Source organism: Kogia breviceps, chromosome 1 (genome assembly GCF_026419965.1).
Source record: "Kogia breviceps isolate mKogBre1 chromosome 1, mKogBre1 haplotype 1, whole genome shotgun sequence".
Classification (NCBI taxonomy): domain Eukaryota; kingdom Metazoa; phylum Chordata; class Mammalia; order Artiodactyla; family Physeteridae; genus Kogia; species Kogia breviceps.
Window position 1 is genome coordinate 83,132,375 of NC_081310.1, and position 25,913 is coordinate 83,158,287.

The 25,913-nt window shown below is 52.1% G+C and overlaps 1 protein-coding gene across 11 annotated transcripts; it reads right to left on the reverse strand.

Moving 5' to 3' along the window:
* Nucleotides 1–5,820: 5,820 nt before the first annotated feature.
* On the reverse strand, nucleotides 5,821–19,044 carry SEMA6C (semaphorin 6C). Of its 11 annotated transcripts, XM_067035557.1 has the most exons (22): nucleotides 18,773–19,044; nucleotides 17,430–18,435; nucleotides 16,715–16,764; nucleotides 15,809–15,907; nucleotides 14,808–14,979; nucleotides 13,110–13,224; nucleotides 12,762–12,825; nucleotides 12,549–12,605; nucleotides 12,084–12,185; nucleotides 11,768–11,858; nucleotides 11,456–11,575; nucleotides 11,188–11,276; nucleotides 10,647–10,864; nucleotides 10,231–10,362; nucleotides 9,805–9,957; nucleotides 9,390–9,563; nucleotides 8,972–9,118; nucleotides 8,602–8,679; nucleotides 8,422–8,477; nucleotides 8,198–8,242; nucleotides 7,743–7,838; nucleotides 5,821–7,332 (listed from the first exon to the last, which is right to left on the reverse strand). In XM_067035557.1, the coding sequence occupies exons 5-22, from the start codon at nucleotides 14,923–14,925 to the stop codon at nucleotides 6,287–6,289; spliced, it is 2,901 nt and encodes a 966-aa protein (XP_066891658.1). In that variant the 5' UTR covers nucleotides 14,926–14,979; nucleotides 15,809–15,907; nucleotides 16,715–16,764; nucleotides 17,430–18,435; nucleotides 18,773–19,044; the 3' UTR covers nucleotides 5,821–6,286. The 11 variants fall into 11 exon arrangements, with proteins under 11 accessions (XP_066891658.1, XP_058935886.1, XP_066891648.1 ...); XM_059079903.2 differs by lacking the exon at nucleotides 15,809–15,907 and having other exon boundaries at nucleotides 17,430–18,432; XM_067035547.1 differs by lacking the exon at nucleotides 15,809–15,907 and having other exon boundaries at nucleotides 18,287–18,435.
* Between the last annotated feature and the right edge of the window lie 6,869 nt (nucleotides 19,045–25,913).

The window sequence follows — 25,913 nt, forward strand, 5'->3', positions numbered from 1 at the left end:
AAAATGTCAAAGTTTTACCATTTCAGGTGTCATTGAAATTTTTTCCATCTCCTGGGCAAAAATTGTATCTACTTCCTGGTCACAGATAATCCTTAACAGCAAGTTTTCCCCTTCCTACTGAGCTAATGAGGGTGGAGCAGTGGGAGGGTGGTTTGTGAGGGCGGGGGGACCGGGAGGGACACGACATCTTCTTTCCCCTCTTTGGTGCCTCTTCTGACCCACTCACACTCTCTACCTTTTCCTTATCTAGCTACTCCTCAGCTGGTATTCTTAACAGGCAGAGCAAGTTGAGGTAAGAACTGAAGTGCAAATGGAGAGAACTTTTGACTGGCTTATTAATTTACATCTTCTTTCCTTCTTTTATCCCCCACTCCCTTCCCTAAAAGCAAACAACCAAGAGAGGAGAATAGTAGCTGAAGTAAATGATTCTGTGCCTTGTGTGGGAGTAAAGTCAGTGCCAAGATAAGGGGTGGGGTATGGGAAGAACATCAGGCCCAGGGAACTTGCACATAGTGCATTTGCTCTGCTGGCTTCTAAGGTACTCTTAGTTAATAAGGTGTTTGTTGTTATCTCAGTCTAATTCAGCACATATTTATTAAGTAAATATGAGTAGCATCTGGTTGTGGCGCAATCCCTGTTGATAGCCAGGGTTGAAGGGACCCACTTGGCTGGCTACTTGGGTGTTCCCATCTAGTGTATAGTGTTCTCAAAAGCTGCTCCATTGACAATAAAGATGTCTTTCTCAGATAAAGGAGGGTAGGGCTTCCCTGGTGGTGCAGTGGTTAAGAATCCACCTGCCAGTGCAGGGGACACGGGTTCGAGCCCTGGTCCAGGAAGATCCCACATGCCACGGAGCAACTAAGCCTGTGCGCCACAACTACTGAGCCTGCGCTCTAGAGGCCTCGAGCCACAACTACTGAGCCCACGTGCCACAACTACTGAAACCTGCGCACCTAGAGCCCGTGCTCCACAGCAAGAGAAGCCACCGCAATGAGAAGCCCGCACACCACAACGAAGAGTAGCCCCCACTCACCACAACTAGAGAAAGCCAGCGTGCAGCAACAAAGACCCAGTGCAGCCAAAAGAAAAAAAAAATCCTAGTGAGAAAAATCATCAGGCATATGGGAAGGTTGGAAGGGAATTGGAGAGATAGGAACCTAGAGTTCTCTGAAGGGTAAATATTCTTAAATGATGGAAAAAACCATGAGCTAGGGCAACTTGCCTAAGATTTTCTCTCTCTGTGAAAGTGAGCCCTCTACTCCAAGATCAGTAGGTAGAAAATGCAAGAGAAGGTTGAAGTGGGAGCAGCCTAGTGATAATTACACCTATGTAGGAGTTTCTGCAAGATGTCTGATAGCTAACAGTAAGTTTAGACTATAGGGGACCCCTGAGCCAGGTGTGGGGCTGCACTCTGCTAAACAGTCCTAAAGTTTAAGAAAGTTCTTACTGTAAAGTAAAATGATATTTTAGAGAGAGGCCAATATCATAAATAATAACATGCTTTTAGTTTGTGCTACATGTCCATCAATGAGCTAGGAACTTTGCATGCACACAAACATACCTATCTTGCAAGGTATGTATTATCTTCAGTATATAGATATTAAAAAACAGGCTGTGGGGCTTCCCTGGTGGTGCAGTGGTTGAGAATCCGCCTGCCAATGCAGGGGACACGGGTTCGTGCTCCGGTCCGGGAAGATCCCACATGCCGTGGAGCGGCTGGGCCCGTGAGCCATGGCCGCTGAGCCTGCGCGTCCGGAGCCTGTGCTCCGCGACGGGAGAGGCCACAGCAGTGAGAGGCCCGCGAACCACACACACACAAAAAAGAAAAACAGGCTGTGACTTTGCCCCAAGTCCCTCAGCATAAAATTTTTTTTTTCTTTCTAAAACTACAGTTTCTACATAGCGTTAGTAGTGTTCTTTTCCTCTGTAGTTTGTCCTTTAGTCACAATACCGTCTCACTTGACTTTGGGCAGCTTAATTCATCTCAAATTGCAGTTAAGAAACTAGAGAGAAGTAAATTCTCCAAGCAGCCTTTCTAGCAAAATCCCCAAAGTAAGTTTTGCTCCAAAACTAATTCAGGAGGCATCGCCATAAAGCTGCTGGTCAGCAACACTTGAGCAAGGAGAGTCAAAGATAACCTCTCATGCAGGAAATGGATGGGGTCTTCATCTCTAGGTGTGCTGGATTCTTCTGTCTTTCCTTTAGATCACTTTCCTCCTTCCTGTATCTTGTTCTCTATCCTGGGAGGCTAACCTGTATGAATTTCATCAACAGGTTCCCTGTGCTTTGGCTTCCAGTTGGATTCAGTCAGTAGGGAGCTCTGGGCAGGAGACTGGATGGAGACAAAGACTGAAATCAGTGTATTGATTTCCCAGGTTCCCTCCCTTGGGGTCACCTGGACCTAGCTGTATCCCTTGATTAAAGGCCACTGCTCCACTCAATGCAATCTCTCCTTCCAAGTCTTAATAGCCATTACCTCCCTTTGTGCGTTCAGGTGTAAGGCTGTTACTAGCCTCTAGTTACTGACCTATGCCTTGCCAACACTTTTTAAAAGGAGCCCTTCATTATTTTGAGCATGTCAACTATTTTCTGTTGTGACCCTAATACACCTGGTAAAGATAGGTGATCTTTTGGATTCATAGACTTCATATTTTATCCATGTACTTCAATCTTACTGTCATACATGTGACCTTAAATTCTTACGAGTCAACAGTTCTGAAGGGTCAACTGCTGGATTAAGTAACAGAGAGTGACTCACACCTGTGTGGTTCCCAAGTGTGGGGTAGTAGCATCAAGGAGACATAAATCTGAGAGATAATAATAGCTCAGGCCCCTGTGACTTAGCTACCAAAGAACCCAAGATGCTGAACAGCTTTTCAAGCTTTGTGACTGTGGAACCTTCTGTGTTTCAGGTCCCCAAAGCTTTATACAAGCTGTTGGACTCTGCTCACTGGGGCCCTGGTTTCTCCATAACCTCCCAGGATACCTCTGAGAAATCAGCTTAGAAATCCCTCAGGATGACAACTTTATCCAGTTGGCACATTCTGTTTTTTCTAAAGACAAAGTTTGAGCTAATATCCTAATTTTAGAAAAAGACTATCAGGGCTTCCCTGGTGGCACAGTAGTTAAGAAACGCCTGCCAATGCAGGGGACATGGGTTCAAGCCCTGGTCCGTGAAGATCCCACATGCTGCGGAGCAGCTAAGCCCACGTGCCACAACTACCGAGCCTGCACTCTAGAGCCTGCAAGCCACAACTACTGAAGCCCGCATGCCTAGAGCCCATGCTCAGCAATCAAAGAAGCCACCGCAATGAGAAGCCCGTGCACCACAACGAAGAGTAGCCCCTGCTCACCACAACTAGAGAAAGCCTGCACGCAGCAACGAAGACCCAACACAGACAAAAATAAATAAATAAAATAAATTTATTTTTTTTAAAAAAAGACTATCAGCAGATTCCTGAGTTAGGATCATGTTTATCCCTGTGTTAGCAGTGATAATAATTTCTTTCAGTTTATCCCTAATTTATTATTCACTGCTGTCAGGATGAGGTGTTTCAGGATGAGTGCTAATGAATTGCATTCTTAATAGTCTATTTTGGGCAAATAACCGTTTCCCACAAAGCACTTAATTTAAGCCTATATATTTATATGGTGCTTTATAAACCCCATGTTGGCATATGTTCTTTCCATACTTTACAAAAGAGATTGAGGCGCGGAGAGGTTAGTGGAATTGCCAAGGTCACCCATAAAATTATTAAGTGGCAGAGTCCAAGGACTGTTGCTCTCACTGCAACATAGTTGCTTTCACTAGCCCTGAGAAGGTTCTGAGAGTCCAGCTTAGGCATTCTTGGCTAGAGAAGTTGCCATAGTGTTTTTGTTTGTTAATATTTATTTTTGGCTGCGTCAGGTTTTATTTGCCACAGGCAGGATCTTTTGTTGCCACACGGGCTTAGTTGCCCCACAGCATGTGAGATCTTAGTTCCCCAACCAGAGTTTGTACCAGCGTCCCCTGCACTAGAAAGCTGATTCTTAACCACTGGACCACCAGGAAAGTCCCCATAGTTTAGAAATACTAATAAATGAACATCCTTTACAATTAAACTGAAACCAGGACTTAACCTTTAAATTGTTGCTTCCTGCAGTCACAAGGTTAAATTTCTATTGTACTTCTCTTTGGGGTCTACATTTAAACCTGAGGATCTTTTACCCCTTTGTGACCACCTTCAGGGCAAGAACTGAAGTATCTGTGAGACTTGGCCCTTAGAAGGCTATGAAAGGTTGCAGTCTTAGAATCTTCTTTGTCCTGGCTTGGTTTGAAAAGGATAAGAAGTCAGGTGACTGGAAAGATTCTTTACTTCTTCCTTTCTCTCCTCCACTATCTAGCAACTAGCAATGATTTCAGAGTATCTCGGTTTAAGTAAGGCATCCAGTGAGAAAAAAATTGAGATCTAAAGGACCTCTCCAACCCGGTGAAACAAGCTCCAAGCAGAAAGAGGGTAGACTCTGGAGGACAGCGAAATTTGGTGGAACAAGCTATCCGATGTGTGAGAAGTGTTCAGAGGGCATTTAAAAACCTTGAGGGTAAAGCCTATAAACGAAGTTTGTAAGGATACAAAGGGAAATGGATTGCTGAGTAGAAGCAGATCGCAAAGTTAGGAATAATAGCCCAGGGTGAGTTTGAAGGAACCACCATCTCATAAGATACCATGTTTTCTCCTTTAGAAAGTGTTTTCACGTACATTATCATACTTGAGCCTCTCAACCCCATTTTTCAGGTGACGAAACGGAGGCTTAGGGTAGAGCTTTGACTAGGCAGGATCACAAGCAGTAAAGGGCAGAGCTAGAAACCATCTCAGGGTTCTTCAAACTGTTCCCAGCGCATTCCTGCCGAGGGATTTTAGGCAAAAAACCGGGAGAGGAACTGGCGAGGCTTCCTTAACTGCAAGGCGTGGTCTGGCCTCTAGGCGGCGCCAGCGGCAGGGCAGCCTAGGGCTCCAACCCGGTGGATATCCCCGCCACACGCCGGTAAAAACCAGACTTGTAAATCCGCAAAAGCAGCCACCGCCCGCGCGAGGCCTTAAGCGTCTTTAGCTCCAGGTAGTGGGCGGGACAGGCCGTCCTGTTCGTCCCTCTCATTGGCCCCCGGGAGTAATGGACAGGTATCTGCACCCAGCCCGGGTCAGAGGAACCTCATGACACACGCTAGCTGATCTTCGGCGCGCGGGGCTCGAGTGCGGCCCGGGAGTCCGCTAGAGGAGGGTACGCATGCGTGCAATAAAATACGCTTCTCTGCACCCCTCTGGCTCCGCGAAGTGGAACTGTTCCATAGGGAACTGCTGGGGCAAACCCCTAACTTCACCAGGACTTTGTTGGGTTTTTTTTTTTTTTTGCAGCCTACCCCTCTTGCGACCCAGGTTTTTCCAGCCAAATTCCCTTTATGACAAGATTTCCTGATGTGAAACTTCACTTACGCTGCAGCTTCATTTTATTTCTCCAAAAATACCCTCCCCCCACCCCATAGAGCATTCTACGAAAAAGTCCCTCTTGTCTCGGTCCAGAAACGTGCTCGGAGTACCTTCCCTAACCCCACCTAAATTCTACCCGGGGTCTCCTGGGCCCTGGTTCATCTCCACGCACCATTTCTTAGCTTGCCTCCTTCAGGAAATCTTTCCTGATAAACCCCGGTGGGAGCGCAGCCATCCCAGTTACTCGGGAGAGAGCTCAAGGCCAAGTTGAAGGCAGAGATTCTGGAGAAAATGGGCTCAGAGCAGACGACCGATTCCCGCCCCGCCCCCTCCGCGAGTAAAGTCAGGCAGCGGCTCGGGGACACAGCTGTATTGGGAAGGGGAGGCTCCTACACAGTAGAAGGCACGTCCCAGGAGGCCCGAGGACTCTGTACACAACGGGCGTGGCGCAGCCCCGTCCGTCCACCGTGCGGCCCGCCCGGGGCCTCATCTGTGGAGGCCCGGAGGGGCAAGTTAAGGCAGCTTGGCTGAGGGAGGTGGGGGAGTGGGAGTGTGCCAGTTCCCCACGAAAAGCTGGCTCACTGAGGGGGCGAGCTTCTCACCTCCCACTCCTCTCTCGAGTACAGGGGGAAAGACAGTCGGCAGTCAATAAATAAACCCGGGGAGGGCAGGGACCCCGGGAGACTCTCAGAGTCCAGGAAGGCTGGAGGTGTGGAACAAGGAGAGAGGGAGGTGACCTGTCCTTGGAGATGCGTCCACGCTCACGGCCTTTGAGGGCATGGGCCTCGAGGGTCCCATTTGAGGCCTTGAAGCAGCTCCCTTTAAAAGTTAAAATGGTTGCCACTAGGGACGGCCGGCTTCGAAGAAGGCCCGACGAGGGGAGGCTTCAGGGGCACCGGGGGCTTCTCGACGTCCATCCTCTTCAGGGCGCGGCCCCGGTGCCCCTCAGGCCGGCCCAGGTACAAGAGGTGTCTCCCGGCACCCCCGGAGTACCTGGAGGGGCCTCCCGAGGGGACTCGGGTGAGCAGCGCAGGGGGTGCACGGTGCGTGGAGAAGGGCAACCTCCGGCTGCCGCCCACCCCGAGCCGGGGAGCTGGGGCGGAGAGAGCAGGCCGGGTGGCGGGGGCCGGGCGCTTGCCCTCCGGGGGCACGTCCAGCCTCCGAGGCTTGGCACAGTCCCGGGGGAGCAGGCTGGGGCCGGCAAAGAGGGCGGGGGCGGGCTCGGGCGGCAGCGCCCGTGAGGTGAAAGGGGCGGCGACCGGGGGCTCGGCCTCTTTCCTGGGCGGCTGCGGGCCGTGTAGGTAGCGCAGCAGTTCCTCCAGGGTGGTGACTTCCACGGCCTGCCCGGGACAGCCGGGCGGCGGCGGCCTCACCAGCACGCGCGGCGCGGGGCCGCCCGCCATGCTCCCGCCCCGGGCGCGGCCCCGGCCCTGGCCCTCCTTGGCGTTGTTCCCGTTCTGGTTCCACTCCCAGGGACCCCCGGCGTGGCGGAGGTGCTTGGCCGGCAGCTCCGGCGTGGACTCCGGGGTGGGCAGGCAGGCCAGCTCCGGCGGGGGTACGCCGTCGGGAGGAGGCAGGAAGGTGGTGTAGAGCTGGGGTGTCTGTGCCCCCCCTCCGTCCTTGGAAGTTGGCTGCGGCTCTGGGCCCGCCCCGTGCAGACGGGCCAAGCTGCGAAGGGAGAGAGGGCGCGGGAGCCCCGCAGTCTCGATATCCTTGCTCCGACGTCTGTGGGCGCGGCGACAAGCGCAGGAGACCAGGAGGCCAGAGACAGAGGCGCCCAGGGCGAAGGCTGCGGCCACACAGGCCAGGAGGAGTGGGATGGGGACGGAGCGGGAGACTGAGGCTGGCGGGAGGTCCCGTCGCACGCCTGCCGACCGAGAGGAAGGAGGGAGGAGGGAGGCTCAGCGAAGGCAGGCCAGCGGGATGGCAGGTTCCGAAGTGTCGCCTCTCTCCTGCTGCTGCTTAGCTCCAACGCAGCTTTGACCCTCTTTAGGAATCACCTCCCCTGACCCCTCAACACACACAACCCACCGAACTACCTTTCACACGCAAGCTAGAGCTTGGGCCTGGGGAGTCCCCATCCCAGCTCTGGCCCCTGTAGCCATGCCAAGAGCAACTGCCAAACTCTGCCCGTGCTGAGGGAGGTGGGGCTGGGAGGGGAGGCTCCAAACAGGCATTATTAGTGAGCACCAAACAGCGATCAGTGAGGGGCTTAGAATTCTTCAAGAATCAGCAGCCCCACACTTCACTCCTATCCCTCCCAGCCAGCCCCCTTACCCTGAGTGTGAGCTCCAAGAGTGGAAGACTGGGGCCGGGGGTGGGCATCACTGGGGGGGCTTGGGGTCTCAGGGGAAGGGCCAGGACTCAGAAGCACTGGTGACAGAGACCAGGTCAGAGCCAGTGAGGCTCCTGCTCTCCACCTCTGATACCCATTCAGCGGGTCCCCGCACCCCCTTTGGAGCCCAAAGGTCCAGAATTGCAGCCTTCATTTTCCTCTGGAAATGGGGAAGGGCTCACCATGCAAGGGATTCTTTCATTTATTTGTTCAAAAACTATCTATTAAGCACCCCGTTATGTGCCAAGCACTGAGCTATATGCTAGATATTTGGAGGATGCTAAGCCTTTTCTGAGACTCTCTCAGGGTGTCCACGGTGCTGGTGTGCTGCTGCCATGCGGCACAGACTTGGGTGAGTGTGGGCTGAGCAAGGTGAAGTTGGGACAACAGAACTCACCATAAGCAGAATCCCCTGTGCCAGACTGACTCCCAGTAGCTCCATCTATGTAAAAGGGAGAGAGAGGGTGAAGATGGGGGCAGTGGGAAGCTTCATGAAGAACTGACGGGCATGCCTGAACCACAGAAGGAGAGGAGGACAAAAGCTCACACCTGGGATGGTGCCTATGGCCGTCAGACCCATGCACAACAATGGCTACAGCTACCCCTGCCCCTTCTGTTTACCTTGGCAGTCATCATGCTCCATGGATTCCTGGTTCCCAGCTGGATGCACATCAATTCTAGGAGGAAATGGAGGTGGCTCAGTGCAGGTATACATCTTGCCCCCGTCCCCCACCCTAGCCCTCAGCTTCCTCTCTTAGTGGGGAACTTTCTCCTCAGGAGATCCAGGAGCCTCTCACTTACCCACCAGGTCGCCTGATATCCACACAGCCTCTGGAGCTATCCCATCCACAGTATGGGTCCTGAGAAGTCAGACAGCTCCTAGGGAAAACAGTCATGTGAGGCTGGGACCCTCTCCACCCTAATCACATTCCATTCCCCTGCCTCTTCCACTCTCACCCTGGCCTGCAGGAGGCTCTTAGCCTGATACTCCCATCCTATCCACCCCAATCCCTAGTCCAGTCCCTGGTTACTGCCCACCTGCAGAATGCTTGAGATACCCACCCCCAAACCATCCCCTGCGTTTCCATGCCACCCACAATGCCTGTGTTCCTGTGTGCCTGCAAGCCCAGAGAGCCCACCCAGGCAGGGCCTGACCTCAGGTCCCTCTCACCTCCGACAGGCCCCATGCCGGGCACATCGACTGAGAGGAAGGTAGATGATACAGCCAGAAAAAGCCACAAAGAGCCTGTGACCTTCAGTGTCCAGCTCCAGCCCTGTGACCCGCCGTGCTGTTTGGGCTGCCCGCTTCCCACTGCACCTAGGGTGAGGCCAAAAGGAATCAGAGATGGAGCAGGTGAGGCTCCTTTTTCCCTGGGTGAGTTAAAGAACAGAAGTGGGGGAGGCATACAAGCAACTGAGTACAACTCATAGGGCTACTCTGCCCCAACACAGTGTCCAGCTTCTCACCAAGGCCCTCTCTCTTCCCCACAACTTCCAATATTGGAGTCCCCACCCCATCCCCATATCCCCATCTACCACTCCACATCCCATCCCTGCTCTGCAGGGGGCCTGCTGGACAAAGGGCTCACCGGGAGGGGCTGTAGGCATCGATCTCTTCCAACAGAATGGGCTCAGGGCCCCCAGATTGCCCCCATGGGGGCAGCACCTTCAGCACTGTCCCATCGTTGGAGCCAAGGAACAGGACTGTGGTATTACTGTAGGGACCAGCCATGCCATCCACAGCTACCTGGGTCAGTAGGGCCCTGGAGGGATAGGCCTCAGGTCAGGACAACCTGACCAGTGGAAGCTTGAGTGTTTCAAGGACAGCGCATGTGTCTGGGTACCCCTTCTCTGCCCTTCCCCCAGCCCAGTGTTTCCTTCTTAGCTCTCTCCCTTCCACTTTCACGGGTTCTTCCTTCTACCAATATGATTTACCTTGTGGGGTCAGCGAAAGAGAGTGGCTGAGGCGGGGAAGGCACTGGTCAGCATTTTCTAGCCCCGTACCTGCTGGTGAGGGTGAGCAGAGGTTGATGGGTGGCAGGCGGCACGGCAGGGTCCAGGAGTGGGTGAGCCTTGATGAAGGTCAGGACATCATCAGGGAGGTCTCGAGAAGAGGGGAACAATGCAGCTACACCTACTCCCGCACAGGATCCTGGCCTGGTGGACACAAAGGAAGAGGGAGCCTTAGGGCAGGGAGCTGGGACTTAGTTAGGCTCTGTGACCACCCCCTACCCACTGCTCCCAAACATGACTGGTAACCCTTGTTCTGCCTACACGCAGACATTCACACTACTGCTTCCCTTCCCTGCTGCCAACCCGCTACAGCCCCCTCCCCAGGCCTTGGACACCTTGCTCTCTCCTCATAATCCCATTTGGGGAGCAGACACTGCTTGTTTCTACCTCCACAAAGGCCACCCCCACCCTGCGTACCTGGGGGAGGGGACCCTGTCCTCAGACACAGGGGTCCAGGCCCCATCCAGACTCCTCTGCTCCTTGAACTTTCCCTCAAACCCACGCTCAATATCATCCAGGTAGAAGGCACAGACCGCAGAGCCGGGGATGCTGAGGGAGCCAGAAAAGGATGTGGGCTAGGTGTTGGAAGGGACAGCACAGTTCCTCCTAGGTAAGACATGGCAGCTCCCCTTCATATGCCATATTAGGGTGGAGCCTGAGAGGGTGGGGCAGCCCCTGGTGGCCACGCTAGGAGAAAAACGGTGGGCAGTACCGCAAACTGGCTTTGAATGGAGCTTCTGCTCACTGCCTTCATCAATAGGCGTTGAGAGAGGAACTTGGATGCTGGTGGGGCAGGGGACAGATTGAGCCACATTGGTTAGTCTGGTACCAACCTATTGGTCTGGGTGGTGAAGACCCCAAAGAGAGCAGAGCGGCCATACAAGTTCACAGGCCCTGTCAAGGCCTGTAAGACGTCAAAATAGAAGGTAGAGTCCCCAGGGACAGAGCAGTTGAGCCGCAGCTTCAGGAAAGATGTCCAGTGGCGGTCCAAGGCCCGAGGTGAGCCGCCCATGTCACGCTTACACACACGGGCCACACGGGAGAACTGTACCTGTGTGTGGGAGAGTTGGAGACGAGGAGAACGGTGAGAGAGGGCCCCAGGGCCAGCAGGGTGAGAGCAGTGTGGTGAGTAAGAGCGCCAAGAGACAAGTGTTAGGGGCACAGCAAAGGAAGGGTGTGGTCGGGCAACGTGGGTCAAGGTGAGGGACCTAGCAGGATGCGGGGGCAGAGGCCTGGGGGCTACTCCAAGTTGGGGCCTCAGAGTCCAGGGGATTGCGTTGTGGAGATTAGGGCCAGGAGCTCTCCCCAAATGACTGGCTCCTCACCATCCGGCAGAGCCCTCTAGCTACCCACCCCTGGTGCCCACTTCCTTACCCTCCCCAGCCGGGCATCCTCCACAGAGACTTCTCGGAAGAAGAAGTAGACATGGTCTCCATGCTCCAAAGCGTGGACAAAGTGTGGCTCTGAAGGGGTAGTGACAGGAAAGGTACGGAAGAGAAACTACACCTGTTCAGAAACTCCTGGCCCCCCATAGCCTCTCCCCTCTGCATACATGCTCACCACTACCGCCATCTGCCTGCCATCGACCACCCCCTGTACCTCCTCCCCAAGAGCAGCCTCCCTGCCCTAGGCCCGCCCTGACCTCGGAGCCACTTGGAGTCGTACTTGGCGGAGCGGAGTGGGGGCTGAGGCCCAAGGCTTCTGTAAACCACAGCATCACTGGCCTGGAAATCCGCGGCTGTGGCTGAATACAGGCTGCCCTCTGGAGGGGTAGGGTGGGGTCAGGGGAGGGCTCAGGGATCCGTATCTTGGCTATTCTTGGTCCTCCTACGCCCCTCCCTTGGCCTGACCCTGGCCCCTACCTTAACCCTCCACTCAGGAGCATGGGGGAAAGACCAGGTTAGGAAAGGGGCTAACGTGGGCATTCCCTCCAGCCACATGCCCAGGTGCACACCTGCAAAGACGGCCACGTTGGACTGGGTGGCATCAAAGGGGCATCGAGCCTGCCCACTCAGCTCCTCACCCTCCTGCTGCAGCGAAGTTATCTGGAGGCAGAGGAAACAGGTTCTTGGACCCCTTGGGGTGTTGCGAGTCTGGCTCCATAGCCCACTTCCTCATGTCCCCTTGCCTCCTTGCTCCACCCCTTCCGGACCCCTCCACTCTGGGCACTCCTGTTCCCCTACCCCTGCTGGTCCATCCCCACTGAACTGATTGCCCAGCTTGGGTTCTTCTCCCACTCCAGTCCTGCTGCCCCGCCCTCGCCTTTGTACCCCATAGCTGCGGCACACGGGGCTGAATGAGTTCGTTCCACAGGCAAGGAGTGTCTGGGAGTCCCAGGGAACGAGAACACGAATGTAGTTGTAGCACTCGTCCTAGAAAATCCAGATTCTCGGTCAGTGACAGGGCTCCCTGGGACTGGGATGGGGTGGGGGTCACAGGAAGTAGGGCTACTCCACTTGAGCCAGGTAGAGCAATGTGGGGTAAAGTCCCAACTAAGCTATCTACTCCTAGTCCTGTGGCCTTGGGCAAGTTCTTTGGCCTCGCAGAGCCTCACTTTCCTTTTGTGTGAGGTGTGTAAAGGGAGCTAAAAATCATGAATTCCCTTTCCTGTACATTTTCCTGGACCAAGATGAGAGAAGTGGGGGGGGGGGAATTGGGCACAGTGGAAGGCCACTTAGACAGAGCCTGGAGGCAGGGTCATCTCCTTCCCTCAAGAGTCTCATCCCACTCCTCACCGTCAGCTTCCCCCGCACGGCACAGTTCTCCATGTCTTGACTCCTCCATGTTAGATACTGGCGGGAAAAGTAGAAGGGGAAAAATCATGGGGCAACCTGGAACCATCTCACATTATGGCTCCTCTTGGAGTCTTCCACCTACCCACTTGATCCCCATTAGACCTTTCCCAGCCTCATCTCCATGCCTCAACCTCCTCCCACACAGCCCCTCACCTTGTTGGGCACTAGCCCCTCCCCTTCTTCTTGGGCTTGAAGATCGAAGGAGAAAACGTGATCCCTGAAGAGACAGGCAAGGAGGGATCAGAGCCAAGCCATGGATCCCCACCTGAACTCCTGAGCCTCCCACCTTGCCCGTGTTCAGCTGCTCAGGGACAAAGAGTGCCCTCTCTCCTTCCCCTTACTCCACAACTTGGCAGTTGTGCTCTGGGTCCTAGCATGCCCATGTCCCATGGCTTATACACCTGCATGTGTCCCCTGCAAGATGTTGCAGTGGCCATGCAGGTCCCATGCCTGCCTAGGAGCAGGCCTGTCAGCCCCACAATGGTGCCACAGCCAGTTTACCGCGCAGCCACTAGCAAGGTCCGGTTCAAGGTCAGGAATCTCTGAAAGTCCAGCCCAAGTTCTGCAACCACAGCATCATCCTCCAGGCCCCGGAACCAGGATAATGGGGAAATACCTAGAAGGCACAGATAGGTGGCTGCTGAGGACCAGCCAGAATACCACGTATTCCCTCAACACCCTCTCCAACCAGATGAAACCCAGCCACAGACATAAAATGGATATGTAAGATGAGTTGTGAGGTATTAATAAAGCTATTAATAAGGCTATTAATAAATGTACTACTAGCTAACTCTGAGCACTTAACCTTTGCCAAACACTAATGTTAGCATGTTAGATGCACTGTCTCACTTCAGACAACAACCCTATGAGGTAGGTATTAACATTGGCCCCATCTTACAGATGAGGAACCTGAGGCTTAAAGCCATTAAGAAATTTGCACAGCTCATTTAGCTTGGAAGTGGCAGGCACCCCAATTGAGATCCAGGTCTGTCTGACTCCAGAATTGAGCCCAACCCCTTCTTGGAACTGCCTTAGGGCTAACAATTCCCTCTCACTCACACATTGTACACTGTCCCATGTGGACCATTTACTCACCCCATCTCTCCCAGCCCTCTCTTTGCACCCTCCCCTCAAGGCTCTTCACAGGCCACCTCAGCCCTCCAAGGTTTCTGCCTCCTCTGACCAACTCCAGCATCCACCTGGCCTGATCATGGAAACCACAGTCATCAGCGTTCAAAGGGACCCCAGAGTTCAGAGAGAGATGATTTAACATTCATATGGTGCTTTGAACCACGTCTGGCACATGTGTTTGCTGCTCTTATCTATCCCCCAACAGTTACTCCCAATAACCTAACTGCCATTCCTTCGTCCTTAAAATTACTCTAAATCCTGCATATGTAACAGCAACCTGCAAACAGATAAAGGTCCTTCTCAGAAAAAGTTGGCTGGTGGTGTCCCTCACAGTGGGACCTAGACTTGGTAGTGATAACGTGGTGGAGAGGGAGGTAAGAGGTGTTGGGAACCACTGAATTAGTCCCAAGCCTTCATTTTGTAGCCAATAATAATAGCAAACATATATAAATCATTTACTTTGTGCCAGACAGTGTTCTCAGAACTTTACCTGTATTACCTCATTTAATCCCTAAATAACTCTGTGAGGTAGAATACTATTATTATTAGTTTTTTGGTTTTGGGGTGTTTTTTTTTTTGGCTGCACTGCATGGCTTGCAGGATCTTAGTTCCCCAACCAGAGATTGAACCTGGGCCACCACAGTGAAAGCACCGAGTTCTAACAATTGGACCACCAGGGAATTCCCGGTAAAATACTATGACTATCTTCATTTTGCAGATGAGGAGACTGGGGCAAAGAAAGGTTAAATAAGTTGAAGAGCTCATACAGCTAGTGAGCAGCTTAGCAGGGATTCAAACCTGCTAAGGTTTGGTCTGGCCAAGAGTCCACATTCTTTATCACTGAACAATGCTGCCTGGAAGTGAAGGAAGTAGGCCCACAGATGAGAAGTGACTGACCTGAGGTGCCAGCTCACTCTACCTGTCTTCTCCCCTTTTCTGGTCAGGCTCTTAGCTTCCTTGAGACTGAGAGCCTTCCTGCACCTTGCCACCCACACAAGGGGTCTCAGTGTCTACCTGCTAAAACTGAGTGCTGAGCTCATATGAGGGGGCAAGGTACCAAGCACTCACCTTGCAGGTCAGAGGTCAGCAGAGGGGGGGGGTCCTGGGGAAAGGCAGCCTGGGCGTGGGGAAGTGAGAGCAGCAAGAGCAGTAGCAGCAAGGGCATGAAGCGGGGGTCACGGGGCATCCTGTGTGGGGCAGCTCAGGCCCCAGGGGGTGCCCCCTCACCCATATGCTGGCCCTGAAAGAGAAGACAGAGAAGTGGGGGAAGGGGTCAGATTTCCTCCACCTTTTGAAGCAGGCGGACTCCTTCCCAGGTCTATCCCCAGAAGACCTAGTGCAGTAGGGAGAAGAACCCTCTCTCTGGCACTGCCTCAGTCCCAGCCAGCTGTCACTGTCACTCAAGGCCCTTCCCTGTCCAACTGGCCCAAACTGGCTGGTTAGAAGCCTGCCAGCATGACCCCAGGTAAGGACAGGACCCGCCTGCTCCCCCTCCCAGCCTTCTCACTCAACCTTTTCTCCTCTCTCCTGACTGGGCCTGGGACATTCAGTAGGTGACACCTCGTGGCCCCCCTCTTGCTAACCTCTTCTCAGCTATAATTAGACAGTGAAGCCTTAAAATTATAAATAGTGACTCCTTGGCACTGGGGAGGAGGAAGAGGGCACCATGTCTGCCTCCCCCCTCCCTCACGGACCCCCATGGCACCCGGGAGCAATTTAGGCGCTGTGCCCTGGTAGAGGCAGCTGCAAAGCAGCCATCATGGTCTAGGGTTGAGGAAGAACAGAGTGGGGGAGGCAGCCTAGGGGTCTTTGTCCTGGTCTAAGCTCACGCTTCTGGGGCCCTTCCCATTGCTAGGGAGAAGCTGAGTGAGTAGGGAGGGGAGTGGGGGAGGGGGGCTGTCTTGGCCAAAAATGAATCTGCATCAAAGCCAGATCAGAGGCTAAATTTAGCTCTGGCCGCAGCTGTCTGCCCGACCACTGTGCCCCCTCTCAGCCTCCCTAGCCCCCTGTTCCCTCCCTGACTCCTAAGAACCACTGCATGTGCTTAATGTGGGGAAGAGCAGACCCACCCGCTATGAGGAGCCAGGCATAGAAGGGGCTATACTGGTGAGGAGATATGGCTGCACATGTCTCTCCTTCCCTTCCCTTCCCTTCCCTCTTCGGACTGCCTTGGAATGAAAATATAAATAATTCAATGATAGCCAGGCGATTGTAGCCCAAAGTCCGGGAAAAGATAGATATGGTGGCAGGGACGGTGAGACAGCCCTCCTTCCCACCCATCAGCCTCCATCAGCCTCCCCCAGCCAAGCTGACCCTGGCTGGAACCCACAGTGGGAGGTGTACAGCAGCTTCCTGCCTTCCCCTGAAGTTGAAGTGAAGGGCTGAGTAGCCTCGGGAAATCAGGTCAGGAAGGGTGAGACTCCTTCCTTTCTGTGAACAGAGTTATCCTTCACTAATCCTTAGTTGCCTGTCCCACCATGTCCCCTAAAAAAGAGACCCTGGGCTTCCAGGCTTAGCCCACTCTATCTCCCTAACAGCTCCACTCTCGGAGCCAGGACCCAAGTGTACCCCACCCCCAATCCAGCGTCACTGGTGGGGAGGCTGATGCCAGATGGGGTCCCAAGAAAGCTGGAGGAGGGGAAGGGGTAGGAGCATGTAACGATGGCCCCCCCTCCCCAGGGGCAGAGCAGTCAGCTAGCTAAAGACCCTCTGGTGCTGAAAGGCCAAGCCTCCCTCTGCCACCTCCGCCCCACGTTTCCGATGTTGGTGCTCCCAGGGGAACAGAAAGGGACACAGCTTGTCTCCTATCCTCCCCCTCCTGCCCCCTCCCACAGGTTGCCCTGGGCAACTGGTATCTTCACCCAGGAAACAACTTCAGTCTCAGGCAACTGGGGAGAACAGTCAGACCCTCTTTCTGCTCCCAGGCCATGCCCGTTTCCATCCCCTGCCCTCAGGAGCTGTTGCCCTTTCCTTACCTGGGGTGGTGACTCCTGTGGGGGTTTGAGGGGGATAGGAGACCTCTGACCTGACGGAAGAAGGGACAGAAGGAGGGAAGAGGCTGAGCTATACCTCCTTACCACATCCAATAAAAGTGTATATGAACATTCAGGAGAAGTCTAATGAGGCTAGGGTAGGGGAGATGCTGCCCTGGAAGTGGGGGGCACATTGACATTGAGCTTGATTACAAAGGTGCTGGCTGCTTCATGCCCAGAGATGTGAGGGCAGGGGCTGGGGCTGGCCCCAACCCAGAAACTCCTGGAACTGCAGGACCAGTCTTGGGAAAGGGGGTGACTGGGAGAGTTTGGAGGGCATGACGACCACTCCCACATTAAAACCTTCAGAATCCAGCAGCGTTCTTAGCAAAAGCTCCCTAGCTGGGGACAATAGAGGCTAATTTGCATCTCATTTGCATGCTCTTCATTTCTAGTCAAAATGCTCTGATAGCAAGCACCCTCCAGCCCCTTCCTTCTTCCCTGAGAGCAGTCCTTGCCTCCCTCCTACCCAATCTCTCTCCACCCTACCCCCCACCTTAGACAGGATTAGTCCAGCCTCTAAAAACACTTGGTTGGCCATTGCATTGGCCCCCTAGACTTAACTATGACATATCTTTAAGGGGGCTTCCCATAGCTGATTTTAGAGAGCAGCATCTGAGCGGCCCCTATCCGACCCCTGGCTTGGGGAGAGGCTTACCCTGCCGGGACCAATCCCAGCTGCTTCATACCCCCCATCTGGAGCGAATGGGGGAGGCCTGGACGGCTCTTTCTCCCCTTCCTAGGTTCTCCCCTTGCTGGGAAGAGGAAACAGCCCTTCTGTCTCCTCCTGGCCCCGCTGCCACCTCAGGGGAGTGGCCCGGGTCAAAGCCAGATTCTAGCGGGGGCTGGGGAAGGGATGGAGAAGGGGAGACTGGGCGGGGGACAATAGCAGGAAGCCCTCGGGCTGGTCGCCCGCCCCAGTCCACCTTCCTCTAAGGAGCGGGGGGTGGGAGGGGGCGCCAAGGAGCCTCACGGAACGGGCACGTTCCCTTCTCCAAGACAGTTCCCCCCACCCTTAGCTCTCAGCCCCAGGCTTACTACCTACCCTCCCTCCCACCCAGCCCCCAACGAGGATAATCCAGGTGTCTAGAGCCTCGCATAAGGTGGGCCTGAGGCCAGGGGCTCTACGTGTCTCCCCCTCACTGGATCTGGGGCTCCGAGAGGGGCGGGTAGGAGAGTCTGGGCCGGGACCGGGTCCCAGAGCCACGTTAGCGGGAGGAGGGGCTGGAGGGGCCTGCAGGCGCAGACCGAATGGGGATGGGAGCGGGGGTTGGGGAGTGGAGGCGGGTCTCCGAGGCCAGGGAAACAGGGCCAGAGGCTTGGAACCGATGAGGGCGGGCCTGGGGCCAGGGCTGAGCGGGTCCGCGGGCTCGAGATGCAGTCGCCAGCTGGGCTTTCCTCCTTGGGAGACCTCGGTCTAACAAAGCCCCAGGGCGAGTGGGGTGAAGGAAGGATATGGGCACTAGGACTGGTGTTTCTCAGGGGCCCCATTCCCGACTCTATGCCCAAGCCAACCCCTTGGGAGGTGCTCAGGCTCCCGCTTGCACAAGGACAGAGATGCAGCTGTAACACCAAAGTCTGGAACGACGTGTTCCCCTTCCCATCCCTGCAGGGGCAACGAGAGGGTCCAGTTCTCCACGGGTCTCGAAGCCTTAATTTCTCTGCTGGAGAGGAAAGAGACCAGGTTTTCCACCCTCTGTACTGTGCGCGCCTCAAATAATCCCTTTCGCGCTCCCCAATCCAAGGGATGCGACTCAGAGAAGTCGGGTCGCAAGAGGTGCCCAGACCCTGCGCCCCACAGTCCCGTGACGGGGTTCGGCCACGGTCCCCTCTTCCCTCCACGCACCCCAACTCCGCTGACCCTCTCCGTCAACCAAGCACACATCGCTCTGGCACCCTCCCAGGAGGGTCCCTCCGGCACTTCGGAAGCTTGCCCCCAGCCTTAGGCGCCCCGATCCTCCCCGACGCCCTGCAGCCCCAGCCCTGCTCCGGGGTACTTGCTCCGAGATCCGGGTCAGTGGAATAGAGATCTCAGCGGGCGGGCAGCGGCCGCGCACCGCGCCGAGTTCGCAATCGGTGGTTGGGGCTCTAGCGAGACGTGATGAACGTCTGAATTGGATGGAGCTTGGATCTGAGCTCCCGGGCGCTGTCAGGTCGGGTGAGCCCTGGGTCCCAGTCGCAAACCCCACTCCCGCCGCGGCTCCGCGGAGGAAAACAATGCGACCGCCCGGAGCTCTGGGCCGAGCCCCAGCCGCCCCGCCCGCCTCCTGGCCGGACCCGCCTCCGGCCCGCCTCGGGGTCTGCACAACTAATCCGACTCTCGGAGGCCGGCTAGACACCGCCTTCTCGACACCTCTCCACCAATAGCCCGAGGAGGAGGAGTGGCGCCGGGAGCACCGCCCACCGAGAAGGCCTGGCCGGGAGGTTGAGCTGGAGACCAAAGCCAGGCGCGAGATCCACGGACAGTCGCTGAGACCCGGACAGAGGAGGGGGTCACACGCTTTAACATGGAGAGGCCCTGGGGAGAAATCTTACAACAAGAGAGGAAGGAACAGCAGCTGGGAGGAGAGACAGGAAACCCGAGGACCTCGGCTGGGCTGGGCTGTCAGAGCCGGCGTGACCCTCCCTCCCTCCTTTCTCCTCTCCAATGGCTTTGGCTACCCTGCTCCTGGGTACACCTCTCCCCTACTCTGCCCCCAAACCTCTGTTCCTCCTCTCTACTCTTTTTAAATCAACCCCTTTATTTCTTCCCATGTGCCTCCTCTGGTTCATCCTGACCCGGATAAGGGAGGCCTAGCATGCACTTGAAGACTTGAGGCCTGGGAAAGGAAAGGAAGATGTGGCCAGGAAGTTTTCCTTATCCCCATCATCTCCCCTCCTACCCCTACTGTCAGAGCAAGATAGGGTTGGGCCAGTTGTCTAGGAACTAAGGAGCCAGGAAGCCAGGGTGGCCAGCAGTGAGGATGTTGGCTGATGGAAGAGGACAGGTGAGTGGGGCTGAAACCAAAAAAGAGATGTGGAGATCGGGACCAACTGACTCAGAGAGTCACACAGGAATAGGAGAGACACGGAGACCTGAAAGAGGGAAAGTAACCAGCTGCCCCAGCACCATATAGACTTACTGCCCCGAAGACAAGATTAGTGATGTCCCATCATTCCTCAGAGGGCCCTGGACATCCCTCCAAACAGCAGAACTAACTGCTCCTTCTCCATCCCCACCCTCCATAAAGACCCTTTGATTCCAGGAATGTCAGTGGGGAGGAAGAATGAGGCTACTTCAAACATCACTGCTTGGCTCCCACCTGCTAAGATTCTTCCCTGTGTGGGGACTGGGACAAAAGACGTTCTCAAAATTCCTAGGATAGTGGGTGGCATGGGAGACATTGACATTATTGGTTGGTTTTATCTAAGCGGGCACACACCCCCCCACACACACACAAACATGGCCTGGTCTCTGGACTGGAGGAAAAGAGGGGCAGGGGTTTGCTACTTCTGGACAGTCTTTAATGGACTGAGATCAGGGTGGGTAGCATCACTGACTGGACTAAGCCCCAAAGTAAGCAAGAGATATAAACATATATACACACAATCACAGAGACAGAAATAGAAGGTGAACCAATGAGATAAACAGAATCAGAAACAATGGAACAATACTTACGCAAAGTTAACTGCAGGGGGGTCTTGGGTCCAATGTAATTCAGTGGTCAGTTGGGGCTGTTTTAAAGGCTGGAAAGAGGTTTTTGGGAGAAAGACACCTCAAAATGTAGAGGAACTCAGAGATTGAAAGAAATGTCCCCAGCTCCTAGCACAGGGCTTAGCTATTAAAATATGTGCTTATTGAATAGATTAGTGAATGGGGATTAAGGTATAACTCATTTAAAGTTTTAGGACCCATCTAAAATCTCAATTCAATCCAATACATATTAAGCACTTACTTCAAATACAACCCACTATGGGATATAGTCCCAGTCTTTAAGAAAATGACCATCTATTTGAACTGAAACAAGACTTACATGTACTAAATGATTAAAAAGCAATACCAAAGGACTTCCCTGGTGGCACAGTGGTTAAGAATCCGCCTGCCAATACAGGGGACACCAGTTCGAGCCCTAGTGTGGGAAGATCCCACATGCCGTGGAGCAACTAAGCCTGTGGGCCACAACTACTGAGCCCTCGTGCCACAACTACTGATGCCCACGCCTGTGCTCCACAACAAGAAAAGTCAATGCAATGAGAAGCCAATGCACCGTGACGAGGAGTAGCCCCCACTCACCATATCTAGAGAAAGCCTGTGTGCACCAATGAAGACCCAATGCAGCCAAAAGTAAATAAATTAAATAAAATAATTTAAAATAAAACAATACCAAGTCTCAAAAAATGAATCCCCCTCAAAGCTACATTGAATATAATTCATAAATGAAAGAAAAGACAATAAGTGCTCTTCATAATAACTGCAGGGAAAGAAGTTGGATACATTTTATCATGGAGGCCGGGAGAACTTTGGTGGGAGTTGGCTTTGTGCAAAAGAAAGGAGAAAATCTTCCAAAGAACATAGTTTCAGCAAAAGCTTTTACTTGGTAAACATGGAGCCTGAAGCATGGTTAGCAAAAGGGCCTGTGTGACTGATATGTAAGAGAGATAATAGTTAGAAGCAGAAGACAGGGGAAGAGGGAGACAAACTATGGAAGGCATGGAATGCCAAGGTGAGTAGGTTAAAAAATTTGATAGGAAAAGGACATCATTTCAAGTTCTTGAATAAAGGTGTTACGGTCAAAATGCTTTATTTTAACAAGATAAGGAGACCTTCTGGTAAAACAGGAAGGTTCAAGGATGAGGGGAGAGAGGCAGTGAGACAAGGATGGTGACATTGGGTATGGAAAGAAATGGAAGAGTCTTAGAGCTGTTTCAAAGGACAAATCCTACTCCCCAGCGTCTTCTGGAGAAAATCACAGTCCCACAGATTGGAGCCTTTAATAAGTTCAGGATCTCCAAGCTTGGAAAATTACCCTCTCCCAACCCCTACAAGTAGCTGTGTCAAATCCTTTCTCAAGTTCCTTTCCCCACAGCTTCCTTGCTCATCTTAGCAGAACCCACATCCATCTTCAGAGAAAAATCGAGATAATAAAGTGAGCATCCAACATTTTGCCCTCTAGAGATGCACTTAGCTGCATTCTCACATCTCTCTCATCCCAGCAGGTGGGGCGTCTGTACTGCTTGTCTAAGATTCACCTTTCTGCTTTACTGTAAGCTCCATTCACAGAGGGCCCAGCTGTCTTGTCTCTCTCACTGCAGTTATCCTTTGCAGTTAGCATGGTGCCTGGCACACTGCAGCTATTAACTAGTAGCACATTGGTTGAACAAATCTGACTCTATATCTCCTACTTAGGTGCTTTATGCCACATGTCTTCAAATACTTTCTCCTTCCTTTATTTCTAATCTCTCCTTTTCTACTGACATCTTCCCTTCTGCATATACACATGCTCAAATATCTCCCATGATGAAAAGAAAAAAAAATTCTAAACTTTCTCTTAATCCTTGCCTGTATTTAGTCAACACTCAATATCTCTCTTTCCTTCACAGCTAAATTTGTAGAGTCATCTATTCTTGCTGTACCCATTTTTCCCCCTTCTCAATCACTTCTCAATCATTTTCGTTTTGGCCCCCCATCACTCTATTGAGATTATTCTCACCCAGGCCACTAATGACCTCCTTGTCACATTCAATGAACAGCTTTTCAGCCTTTATCCTTTGGCCCTCTTTATGGCATTTGGCCCTGTTGACCCTTCCTTCCTTGAAATACTCTCCTCTTTTGGCTCCTGAGTCCTTCTTTCTTTCAACAAAGACTAGGGACTTACTAGATACATTTTTTTAAATGAATGAATGGCTTCACTTCTATTGATGTGGCCTCTCTTTCTCAGCCTTTCTGACCTCTCCTTAAATGTTGGTGTTTCCTAGGTCATGTCCTTAGCTACCTCTTCTTGCTCTACATACCCTCACCGGTCAAGATAATCTGCACCAACAGTTACAGTAACTATTTATATGTGGCTCCCCATAAACTTTATAGATATTCAATCTCAGTCTTTCTCCTGAACTCTAAACTCACTTTTATAATTGCTTATTGGATACTTCCATTTGGATTGTTCATAAGTACTTACCGCTTAGTCTAAGGACAGGAAGCTTGTCTCTTATCTTTGTATTCCCAGCACTTAAGTCATAATGCCTGGCATATAGTAAATAGAGGAAGAAATAAATGCACCAAAGATGAAAGCTACCTCCAGCTATGTCAGGCTGAAGTCTTGCTTAACTGCTTCAAATCACACTGAACTTTTTCTTTCTGAACTGACATGAGAGTACTGAACCTACTAACCACGGTAAAACCTGAGCAGAAACACAGGAATGTTCCATTCTAAGTATTTTTCCAGATAGTTTGATTTTACCAAATTAAGTGTAAAACATTTTCATGTTAACTGTTTCAAATAGGGATTATTCAAAAAGATATTGTTAATTTCTTGTGGATTATATAGTGGAAAGACCACAACTAGGAGTCATTAAGACCCTAACTGACCTTGTAAGATAAACCACTTTATCTCTAAGGCAGTCTGTCACCTGTGAGTGGACACTTTACCTGCCTGTTTACTTCACAAGATGAAGTAAGATAACGTGCCTCTCCCGTTGCGGAGCACAGGCTCCGGACGCGCAGGCCCAGCGGCCATGGCTCACGGGCTTAGTTGCTCCGCGGCATGTGGGATCTTCCCGGACCGGGGCACGAACCCGTGTCTCCTGCATCGGCAGGCGGACTCTCAACCACTCCGCCACCAGGGAAGCCCAATTGTCGGCTTTTTTGTTTTCCTTCTCTTCCGTTGTTATTTGTGTTAATTCTCATTGTTATCAGTGTTCTTGCTTCTAAAAGCTCCTCTTTCCTCTTTTAATTTGCTACTAATTATATGCTGTGGGTTCAGAGAAGATTACTAGAAATGGGTATAGATTAAGAGAAAATAAAAGAAAGACTTCCACATGAGTGAAACAAACGAACATTATTGCATGTGACTGTTATGTTGCTACCATTTCCCCCTTATCTCCTGGTTATTGGATGTGTTTTGAATTTCTTCTTTCAGCAAATATTTATTGAGCACAGTAGTGCCAGGCACTAAAGCATAACTCCTGCCCTCATGGAGTCTACAGCCTAGTAGGGAGGCAGTTAATAAAATCACAAATTACAATAAAGAGTAATTATCATGATAAGGGAGGTATGCGGTTCTACAGGACTATGGAATAGAGGGGTGCTGTGTAGTTTAGGGAGTCACGATGGCTTCACAGTCATGATAGCTTCAGATGACTTTCCAGCTGAGACCTGAAGGATGGGTAGGAATTAACCAGGCAGGGCAGAGGTATGCATGGGAAGAAAGTTCCAGGCAGAGTGACTAGAAGTGGGAAAGTCTAGAGTACAGGAAGAGGGAGGAGAGGGAGAGAGAGAAGCCAACCATGATGCATATTGGAGGAGCTGAGAGGGTTACTTACAGCACAGCTAGAGCAGTGTATAAGGCAAAGCTGGAGAGGTAAACAGATAAGGAGCTGGTAGCAGAATTCTGGATTCAGAAGGTATTACTGAATTTGCATCTTCTTGTACGTTAAATCCTCTTATCATCCAATTAGATTATATAGTTCTTTTATTTTTTATTTTTTTGCGGTACACGGGCCTCTCACTGCTGTGGCCTCTTCCGTTGCGGAGCACAGGCTCGGACGCGCAGGCTCAGCGGCCATGGCTCACGGGCCCAGCCGCTCCGCGGCATGTGGGATCTTCCCGGACCGGGGCACGAACCCGTGTCCCCTGCATCGGCAGGTGGACTCACAACCATTGCACCACCAGGGAAGCACTATATAGTTCTTTTAAAAAGGACTTTTACTTTTCCTGTGATTTTGGTAGTGCCACCTACTATTGTTCCCTGAGTGTGTGATCAGTTAATTAATAGAGCGTATAGGAATAGAATGCTGCCACATTCGTTATCAGATTGAAGTTATTACCTCCTAACCTTGTGAGGTAGTTGTCAGAAAAAGCATAGGCTTGGAAATCACACAAGTCCTCAGTCTGCCATTTATTAGCTCTCTAATTTGGGAACAGGTTATCTAACCTCTTTAAGCCTCAGTCTTTTTCATCAGCAAAAAGGAGATAGTGACATTTAGTTCATAAAGGTATTGGAGGATGAAGTGAGATATTTATATAACATCTAGCAGAGTGCACCCAACAAATGCCAGCTCCAGTTCTTTCCTCTCACTTCCCTCCCCTGAGCTTGCAGTCCATTCTTTTCCATCTGCCCCCACACTTTGCTCCATAAACATTACCTCTCCTTTGCATTTTCTAAGCCTCCCTTTCCACTGGCTCCTTCCTTTCAGCCTACAAATGTCCTCGAACTCCAAGCTAAAAATAGTCCCTCCCTCTGTCAATCCAGTTCCCCATCCCCTTAAGCTACCTTTCCGTTTCTCTTCATGCCTTTACCATCATACTCCTTAAAGGAGTTGTTAACATTTCCCAATCCAAGTTGTATCAAGGACCCTCAGCTCTGGAACCTGGGCTGAGAGAGGTGGGAATAAGAAAGGAGCCAAGACCCAATCACTGTCTCCAAGGAGGAGAACCAATGGTTTTGGAGTCACTGGTATGCTGACTGCCTCCACTTCTGAACTTCAATCTTTACTCTTCAACTTTTCACAACCAGACAATGTTCCAATTCCTCCCTTTCTGTTAGAACTTCTTATAAAACCACCAGCTCTCAAGGTCTTTCACTGGTTCTCATACTGTGCTTAAGCAAGCTATAGCAGTGATCACTTCCTTTTAAGCATGCCCTTTCCTCAGCTAAAATTTCACTGAAGCCTCTAACCTAGTCCCACTGGGCTAATAATTTCACTCCCCCAATCAAAAACCTTTAAAGTCTCCCTACTGTCTACAGCAAAAGTCTGAAGTGTTGAGCAACTCCCTTAAAGCCTTTCATGATCTGGTCTTTTTCCTTCTTCACTTCTTTTTCAAACAACCTATGCTCCAGTCATACAGAATAAATCACCACTTCCTGAACATGCCCTGTATTATCTTTGTTTGCTCTATGGCTTATGCTTATCTCCATTATCTGGGAAGCAGAAGCATTTCTTCCAC